We start from the raw sequence: 9,720 nt of genomic DNA, 5'->3' as shown, positions 1-9,720 counted from the left end.
TTATCTTCTGCGGGCGAGTGTTATATTTGATAAAGATCGAGCGGCGTCAGGTCTTCCTGGTTCACACGTCTGCAGAGCCGATGAATATTACAAACCACTAACAGACTAACTCGACGGGAAATATTATAAACTGCGAGTTGATTCGGTCTTGGGCCGTCACCTGAAAATTCAATGCAAAACCACGTTGGAAACTCGGGAAGGAGCTCCTACGCTTCGAGCCACACCGGCGGAACAATACCATGTTCAGTGCAGAGTGCGAGGTCAGCTCCATCCACGTCCCCGAGAAAACAAAGAGAGGAAGCCAAGTCAAAAAGCAACCGACTAGGGCGAGTCTAATCTTAATTACTGGCGGCTCACGCTCGGCGCGGGCGAGTTAACATCTGTATAGCCGGGATAATCGCGCCGTTCAACGCGCTTTGTTTGTGCACTAAGTATGAGGATGGGGGATAGGAAGCCTACTCGATGTTTCACGCCGAGTTATTTGTTTATAGGCTCCAAGTATCGGCTTGCTGGCTGAGGGTACAAAGATGTCTATAAATGCCGTAGTCCGGATGCTTGCATGCATAGAGCGAAGAACTCCGAGTCCAACGAGAGAGGAGAAGATGGCATCGGGAAATCTTGCATGCGCGACACTCGCCATGGTGGCCTTGGGCTTGGCTCTGCTGCATCCGACCTATGCCCAAAACACCGTAGCCGACTATCTTGGGTTGCACAACTACGCCCGCGCTATGGTAGGCGTTGCTCCCCTGAGCTGGGACACAGATATTCAGGCGGACGCGCAGAACTATGCCAACCAGTTGGCCGGTGCGTGCACTCTTCAGCACTCCCAGGGTCCCTACGGCGAGAATCTCTACATGGGATACGGGGACGCGGCGGAAGTGGTAGGGACGTGGGTGGGAGAGAGCCATTACTACGACCCCAGCAGCAACCAGTGCATATCCGGGCAGGTGTGCGGCCATTACACTAAGGGGGGGGGGTGAGACACCCAGAGGGTCGGTTGTGGCCGCTCCCAGTGCAGCTCGGGGGCGTACATAGTCGTCTGCAACTACGACCCACAAGGAAATTGGGTAGGCCAGAGGCCATTTTAATTTTTCTCCCCAGGGTTTTCGCCCCGGAGGTCATCAGAGTCCGGTTTCGACGCGTCTCTATGGTGTATACTCAAAATGGATGCCCCTACTTTGCATCCGGACCAAATAAATAATCCAGTCTTTCTCTCGATCGAGTGACACCCCTGGTTAATGCTTGACTCTTGTGGTCGAAACCCACGATTCGTCCGCGCGATACAGCTACAAATTCTGGCGTCTCTTAGTACGTGAAAGAGAACTGGAGTAGGGGACTACGGAATCAAAATCTCTACGCCTAAGTGGGATAAAGGGTGCACTGAAGTTGAGAAACGATCCATCTAGAATTTTAATGTTACCGTTCTATACCTAACGTCTATTTGTACATGCTTACACTGTTTGCATTTTTTTATTACGTCTATCCTGGATAAGTACTTTAATCGGGAAAACAGAAGAGATACATTATCAAACCCATCAAGATTCTGCCCTGCGTCCCAGGTGTTTAAAAAGAGAAACAAGAGAAAATACAAGCATTTCCTTACCTGCACTTAACCAATATGAACAGTCAGAAAGGTACACAAGTACCGCAAATTAACCAATATCTCTCTCTCTCTCTCTCTCTCTCTCTCTCTCTCTCTCTCTCTCTCTCTCTTGCTGTATCTCGTTTTCTTTCTTTCTCTCTTTCTCTCGCTCTCGGTCTCGCTTCCTCCCCGTCTCTCGGTCAATCTTTCTCTCGCTCTCTGTCTTTCTCATTTCTCTTTCTCGGTCAATCTTTCTCTCGTTCTCTGTCTCTCTTTTTCTCTCTCTCTTGCTTTCTCTTTCTCTCCTCCTATGTCTTTCTTCCTTTCGCCCTCTCTTTCTTGGTGAATATTTTTCTTGCTCTGTTCCTCTTTCTCTCTCTTTTTCTCTCGCGCTCGGTCTCTCTTATTCTCTCTCCCTCTCGCTTACTCTCTCTCTCGGTCAATCTTTCTCTCGCTCTCTTCCTGTCTCTCTCTGTCTCTCTCTCTCTCTTTCTCTCTGTTTACTTTGTCTCGCTGTCGCAATCTTTCTCTCTCTTGGTTGTTAGCTCCTGAAGAGTCAAACGAGATCCTTAGTCCATATTAAGACCACCCAAGTAGAGAGAGAAAGAGACATCAAAGAATGAAAATGAACTAAAACTCGTGGATGAAAATTCTGACTTTTTCTATCATACATTTCAACGAACGGGGAAAAGCAAACTTTACCCATCGTTTCACGTCGCCCAAACAGAGTGAACAAAACCGTAGCAATGATCGAATTATCCATATTTTTGTGATTATAGTCGATATTTTTCGTGGAATAACACACTAAAAACGAAGTGGTTATGTTCGGTATTTCTGGCAATCTTTCCTCTGATTAATATTCCGATCATCAGGATTAGTGCTGCCTTAATCCGCGCCTTTTTTTCTCGATGTCTCTCTCTGTTACTGTATTTCTCCCTCTATTTTGCTCTCTCTCTGTCTCTCTCTCTCTCTCTCTCTTTTTCTATTTCTTTCTTTTTCTCTCTCTTTTTTTCCTTTCTTTGTGTTTTACTAGGGACTTGTTTATAACTTTTGCTGTTTATTACCCATGTTGATGTGCACGGTGATGATATTTGCCGCTAGACTTCTCGAGTTCGCGGTTCGTTCCAAAGGATCGAGAGACCTGCGTCTCTCGCTCTCTCTCTCTGTCTTTATACTTCTGTATGTCTCTCTCTCCCTCGCTCTATCTCTCTCTCTCTCTCTCTCTCTATCTATTTTTATCTCTCTCCCTCTCTATCTCTCTCTCTCTTTTATATATATATATATATTTCTCTCTCTCTTTTATATATATATATTTCTCTCTCTCTCTCTCTCTCTCTCTCTCTCTCTCTCTCTCTCTCTCTCTCTCTCTCTCTCTCTCTCTCTCTCTCTCTCTCTCTCTCCCCCTATCTGGTTATTCTATCAATGCGTCTATATTAATGCCAAATACTTCCATTTGTCGATAGACCCTTTCTGATTTGGTAGGAATCAGGGGGGGTCGTTAGGTCTTACGATAGCCATCGATTACAAGCAATCCAAAGGCCGAGAGAGAATATCGGAGTACAAACCAAGCGCTTTTCTACCGAGATACAAGCCTTTCATTTGCAGTATAAATATTTGACGAAGAACATGAGCAGTGCTTAGAGACTAACAGATTTTCTTTGATGAAGGTGGAAGGGAGAAACCACAGAGCTGCGGAATTGGCACCAAGAGTTTCAAGAGCGTGATGGACTTGCTAGGGCACATGCGATGCCACAAGCAGAAGGAGAGGAAGAATCTGAAGAGAAATGCACATAGGTCTTTTATACTATGCAAGATATTGCGGAAGAACCTCGCCATACGAAAAGTGGATCGCCAGCCAGATATCGTCGCCTTTTATCATGGACTACTTAATGGATGATTTAGAATCAACATCCCAGTCTAACGCAGCCAATGCTCATCTCGGCCACGCACCAGACCAAGGCCGGAGCCACGTCTAGACATCCGGCATCTCACTCTCACACTAATTTCTCTCTCTTTCGTTCTATTTCTGTCGCTTATGTTCCCTCTCTTGCGCTCTATTTCTTCCACTTATGTTCCCTTTCTCTCGCTCTATTTCTTTCTCCTATGTTCCCTTTTCTTCGCTCTCTCTGTCCTATGTTCAATCACTCTCGCTCTCTTTCTCTATCATATGTTCCCTCTCTCTCGCTCAGTTTCTCTGTGTTATGTTCACTCTCTCTCTCTCTATTTCGATGTCTTATGTTCCCTTTCTCTCGCTCTATTTCTCTCTTATGTTTTCTCGCTGTCTAAGTCTCTCGCTCTCTCCCATTTTCTATCTCTCGGTGAATCTTTCTCCCATTTTTTCTCCCTTTCCCTCTCTTTCGGGTCTATTATTTTTCGCCCTCAATCTCGCTTACTCTCTCCCTCGGTCAATCATTCTTTCTCTCTCTCTGTCTCTCTCTCTCTCTCTCTCTCTCTCTCTCTCTCTCTCTCTCTCTCTCTCTCTCTCTCTCTCTCTCTCTCTCTCTCTCTCTCTCTCTCTCTCTCCCTCTCTCTCGATCAATCTTTCAATCTCCTTCTCTCTTTCTCTCTCGTTCTCTATTTCTCTCTCTTTCGCTCTCTTGCTCTGTTTCCCCCTCTTTCTCTCTCTCGCTCTCTTGCTCTCTTTCTCTCTCTCGTCTCTTGCTCTCTTTCTCTCTCTATTTCTTTCCCTGGCTCTGATGCTCGATATTCAAACCATGTGTAGTTTTTGAAATGTGAGAATATAGAACTTGGAAAGAAAATAAATTCAGAGAATACATCTTTTTAAATGAGAGAACAAGGAATTAGAATTCAACAAAAAAATTCATAAGACCTAAGTTTTGAAACGAATAAAATCTTTATGCGCGAGTTCTGGGGCGGCAAGCACTCTGCTTTGAGAGGTCGAACGTCAAGGTGTAATCGGTTTTCTCTCTCGTTCAGCCACTCCTGCCTTTGGTCGTGCTAACAGTTTCTGGTCTTCTATCGGAAGAGAAATAATGTAATTCACGACCATGAATGAGACTTCATGCTGCCCGCGAAAATAACGGCAAAGATATTCCACCCTGTCGTCGGATCCCGAATGACTCGGTCCCTCGTTTGCTCTCTCTTATGGTAGCGGTATAATCTCCCTCTCTTTCACTCTTTTCTCCCCTCTTCTTTGAGTCTCTCCCGCGATTCACCAGTTCTTCCCAGCGTTCTCTTAGTCTGCAGCTCTCCATGGATACGCGCGGAAGCAGCGATCCTACGCCTTCGGCAGACACGGTAAGGATCTTAATCCTGTTCTTTTCTATCTTGAATTTTCGTCAAGGCTTTGGCGTGCAATCCATGGCCGGATCTTCTTGTACAGCAGAACAGTTTTCTCTTATGCAAGTATTCGATGATTTGAGTTCGTTGAACACTGGCGTTGATTTTTTGATAGAACTTGCCAATCCATCCGTCTCTGCTGTGTAGACCACAAACATAAAGCGTTTAGAATTATTTATGTAAACTCAGAGACACGAGGAAATATACTCCCCCCCTATCGTCTCCACGGGTGTCGGCGACGATGTTGAGTTCGACATTCATCTTGTGTACTCTCTCTCTCTCTTTTTCTCCTCCTGTCTCACTCGCTCTCTCTGGGGCTCTGTTTCTCTCTTTCTCATGCTCTGTCCCTCTGGGCCTCTCTTTCTCTCTCCCTCTCTCGCGGGCTCGCTTCTCTCACTCGCCGGCAATTTCTTTGACTCTCTGTCTCTTTCGGTTTCTCTTTCCATTTTTTCTCCTCTTGGTCAATCTTCCTCTCGCTGTCAACCATTTCTCTCACTCTCTGGTTCTCTCCCGGTTTCTCTCGCTCTTTTTTCCCCCTCGGTAAATCCGAGGAAGATTACCCGAGAGGAGAAAAAGAGAGAGACAGAGAGCGAGAGAAAATTCGACGCGAGAGAAGGAGAGACCCATAGGGAAAGAGCACGAGAAACAGAGAAACAGAGCCAAAGAGAGGGCGAGTGAGACAGAAGGAGAGAAAGAGAGCCGAAGAGAGAGCGAGTGAGACAGAAGGAGAGAGAAAGAGAGGGAGTTCATGATGAATCTCGAAGTTTTTCTCTCATTCTCTGTCCCTCTCCCGGGTTCTCTCTCTTATTCTCCACTCCAGCAGTCTCCCTCTCGCTTTTCTCTCACGCGGTCAACTTTTTCTCTCGCTCTCTGTTTCTTTCACTTTTCTCCTCTGGGTGAATCATCCTCTCGCTTATTCTCTCTCTTGGTCAAGTTGGTGACTGATTCAAAAATGTTGATGTTTCTTACTCAAGAAAATGTGCATGGACGAGGTGCCTCTCTTTCGCGAAGATGGTTCTTTTGTATCGTGCAAGATCTTCAACAGGGACAACCCCGGAATCCTAGACGTCTATCGGTAGATACTCTCGCCTCAAATCATGGAGTTTTTGATGGGGGATTCACATCCCATTTCCTACGTGCGCTGGCAGTGGCCCGGCCGGGCGTGAGCTACCCTCCACTAGTAATGGAGGTCCCTTCAGTCCAAAGACCCCTGCCAACCTTGAACACCACTCGCGCACCTGAGACGCTCGACTTGACACCTGCGGCGGGCAAGAGAAAGAGGGAGAGAGAAGGAAAGCATCAGAAAGATATAGAAAGATAGAAGGAGAGCAAGAGAAAGGGGGAGAGAGAAAGAGAGCTTCAGAAAGATATAGAAAGAGAGCCAGCGAGAAAGATAGACCTAAACAAAGAGAAAAAAGATATGCCCAGAGAGAGAGAGAGAGCGAGTAACCGAGCCCGAGAGATACAAAGAGAGAAAGCGATAAATAGATTGACCGCCAGAGAGGGAGAAAGAGAGACCGAGAAAGACAAAAAGAGGGAAAGAAAGAGAGAGAGATAGAGCAACAGAGATCGAAAGAGAGAGCGGAGTGAATGAGAGAGAAAGAGAGCATCATAAAGATAGAGAAAGAGATACCGAGAGAGAAAGAGAGACAAAAGAGTAAGGAGAGAGAGAGGACGCAAGGAGATTATTGAAATCTCTGTTGTGTCTTAGAGTTAACATAAGTACATTCAAACGTGTTATACTTCACGCCCACGGGTGAGATTGGGATGGATACGTTCCACAAAATCAAGTGCCAGTCTATGACGACATCTAATCGTCCGAGACCTCACTAGGAGAAAACTTCAGTACAGTAGAAGAAGATCCGGCCAAAAATAGGGATTCGCGCAGAGAGAAATAAACTAAAAAATGAAGACAAAGATAAAGAGTCGTCAACGGTTGAGGAAAAATCAAATGAGTCGTCCACGCTCTCAATATTTCTGTCTTTTTCTCGCTATCTCTCGCTCATTATTTCTCTCTTTTTCTCCCTCTCTCTCGCTCAGTATTTCTCTCTCTCTCTCGGTCTGTGTTTCTCCTCTCTCTCGCTCAATCCTTTTCTTTTTTTTTCTCTCTCGCGGTCTGTCTTTCTCCTTTTTGCTCCGTTATTCTTTCTCACCTTCGCATTCCCTCGCTTAATCTCGTCTCTTCATTATTCGCTTTCTGCATTACGTTCTCTCTGTCTTTCTACTGTTGTTTCACTCGGGCTCTCTCTCTCTCGGTAACGCTATCTTTCTCTCCTTCACTAATGTCGTATTTCTATCTTTCTCCCACTATCTCTCTCTCTCTCTCTCTCTCTCTCTCTCTCTCAGTTTGGCATTTTCGCTTTTTCTCTAACGCTCGCCATTTGTCTTCCGCGCTCCCCTCTCTCGCTAAATCCGCGCACTCCCCTGATTAATGAGACGAGGCGAGCGCAAACGAAGCCTCTTGGCAGAATCTCTCTCCCTCGCGGTGAAACCCAGAGGGAAAGACTATGAGTAAGAGAGAAAGAGAGCCCGAGAGAGAGCGAGTGAGAGAGAAGGAGAGAAAGAAAGAGCGGGAACACAGTAGAAGAAGATCCGGCCAAAAATAGGGATTCTGCCATCTCTCTCTCTCTCTCTCTCTCTCTCTCTCTCTCTCTCTCTCTCTCTCTCTCTCTCTCTCTCTCTCTCTCTCTCTCAGTTTGGCATTTCCCCTCTTTCTCTATCGCTCGCCATTTCTCTTCCGCGCTCCCCTCTCTCGCTAAATCGCGCGCACTCCCCTGATTAATGAGACGAGGCGGTTTTTCTTTCTCTCTTTCTACTCTCGGTCCATCATCCTCTCGCTTACAAGCAATCCAAAGGCTGAGTGACAATATCGAAGTACAAACCAAGCGCTTTTCTACCGAGATACAGGCCCTTCGTTCGCGGTTTTCTACCGAGATACAAGCCCTTCATTTCTAAAGCCTTTCGGCAGAATCCGCAGTAGATGCACTTGGTCATGTCGATGTCGTACCCGCGAAGCCGAAAATACAAGGAAAAAAGAAAAACCGAGTTCGGGTTGCCTGAGGAGATAAAAAAAATGCTAGAGTACGCGCCTCGTGGTTCGGCGGCTCCCGTCTCCACGTTGTTCGCCCCAGTGGGGATGGCCTGTGCGGGGCAGGCCTGATCACGCACAGAAGAACGGTTAATTCTTCCTTAAAAATGATGTTTTTTCTCCGAAGGTGATTTCACTGCATGAGACCTCGTACGACAGTAAGAGTTATCTTCTGCGGGCGAGTGTTATATTTGATAAAGATCGAGCGGCGTCAGGTCTTCCCTGGTTCACACGTCTGCAGAGCCGATGAATATTACAAACCACTAACAGACTAACTCGACGGGAAATATTATAAACTGCGAGTTGATTCGGTCTTGGGCCGTCACCTGAAAATTCAATGCAAAACCACGTTGGAAACTCGGAAGGAGCTCCTACGCTTCGAGCCACACCGGCGGAACAATACCATGTTCAGTGCAGAGTGCGAGGTCAGCTCCATCCACGTCCCCGAGAAAACAAAGAGAGGAAGCCAAGTCAAAAGCAACCGACTAGGGCGAGTCTAATCTTAATTACTGGCGGCTCACGCTCGGCGCGGGGCGAGTTAACATCTGTATAGCCGGGATAATCGCGCCGTTCAACGCGCTTTGTTTGTGCACTAAGTATGAGGATGGGGGATAGGAAGCCTACTCGATGTTTCACGCCGAGTTATTTGTTTATAGGCTCCAAGTATCGGCTTGCTGGCTGAGGGTACAAAGATGTCTATAAATGCCGTAGTCCGGATGCTTGCATGCATAGAGCGAAGAACCTGAGTCCAACGAGAGAGGAGAAGATGGCATCGGGAAATCTTGCATGCGCGACACTCGCCATGGTGGCCTTGGGCTTGGCTCTGCTGCATCCGACCTATGCCCAAAACACCGTAGCCGACTATCTTGGGTTGCACAACTACGCCCGCGCTATGGTAGGCGTTGCTCCTGAGCTGGGACACAGATATTCAGGCGGACGCGCAGAACTATGCCAACCAGTTGGCCGGTGCGTGCACTCTTCAGCACTCCCAGGGTCCCTACGGCGAGAATCTCTACATGGGATACGGGGACGCGGCGGAAGTGGTAGGGACGTGGGTGGGAGAGAGCCATTACTACGACCCCAGCAGCAACCAGTGCATATCCGGGCAGGTGTGCGGCCATTACACTCAGGTGGTGTGGGGAGACACCCAGAGGGTCGGTTGTGGCCGCTCCCAGTGCAGCTCGGGGGCGTACATAGTCGTCTGCAACTACGACCCACAAGGAAATTGGGTAGGCCAGAGGCCATTTTAATTTTTCTCCCCAGGGTTTTCGCCCCGGAGGTCATCAGAGTCCGGTTTCGACGCGTCTCTATGGTGTATACTCAAAATGGATGCCCCTACTTTGCATCCGGACCAAATAAATAATCCAGTCTTTCTCTCGATCGAGTGACACCCCTGGTTAATGCTTGACTCTTGTGGTCGAAACCCACGATTCGTCCGCGCGATACAGCTACAAATTCTGGCGTCTCTTAGTACGTGAAAGAGAACTGGAGTAGGGGACTACGGAATCAAAATCTCTACGCCTAAGTGGGATAAAGGGTGCACTGAAGTTGAGAAACGATCCATCTAGAATTTTAATGTTACCGTTCTATACCTAACGTCTATTTGTACATGCTTACACTGTTTGCATTTTTTTATTACGTCTATCCTGGATAAGTACTTTAATCGGGAAAACAGAAGAGATACATTATCAAACCCATCAAGATTCTGCCCTGCGTCCCAGGTGTTTAAAAAGAGAAACAAGAGAAAATA

The 9,720-nt window shown here is 47.0% G+C and overlaps 1 protein-coding gene across 1 annotated transcript; it reads left to right on the top strand.

The window, feature by feature from the left end:
• Positions 1-602: 602 nt before the first annotated feature.
• Positions 603-9,220, top strand: LOC144707152 (pathogenesis-related protein 1B-like). Its single transcript, XM_078580268.1, has 2 exons — positions 603-947; positions 8,870-9,220. The coding sequence occupies exons 1-2, from the start codon at positions 603-605 to the stop codon at positions 9,218-9,220; spliced, it is 696 nt and encodes a 231-aa protein (XP_078436394.1).
• Positions 9,221-9,720: the final 500 nt, after the last annotated feature.

Source organism: Wolffia australiana, chromosome 8 (genome assembly GCF_029677425.1).
Source record: "Wolffia australiana isolate 7733 chromosome 8, ASM2967742v1".
In the NCBI taxonomy this organism is placed as follows: domain Eukaryota; kingdom Viridiplantae; phylum Streptophyta; class Magnoliopsida; order Alismatales; family Araceae; genus Wolffia; species Wolffia australiana.
The sequence above is the reverse complement of the archived record's forward strand: the minus strand, read 5'-3'. Positions and strand labels throughout refer to the sequence as shown.

What these genes read in the sequence shown, in the direction of transcription:
- LOC144707152 (XM_078580268.1), top strand. Translation starts at nt 603, where the DNA reads ATGGCATCGGGAAATCTTGCATGCGCGACACTCGCCATGGTGGCCTTG. An exon ending in ACCAGTGCATATCCGGGCAG is followed by an intron (nt 948 to 8,869) that starts GTGTGCGGCCAT and finishes GCGCTATGGTAG; the next exon opens with GCGTTGCTCCTGAGCTGGGA.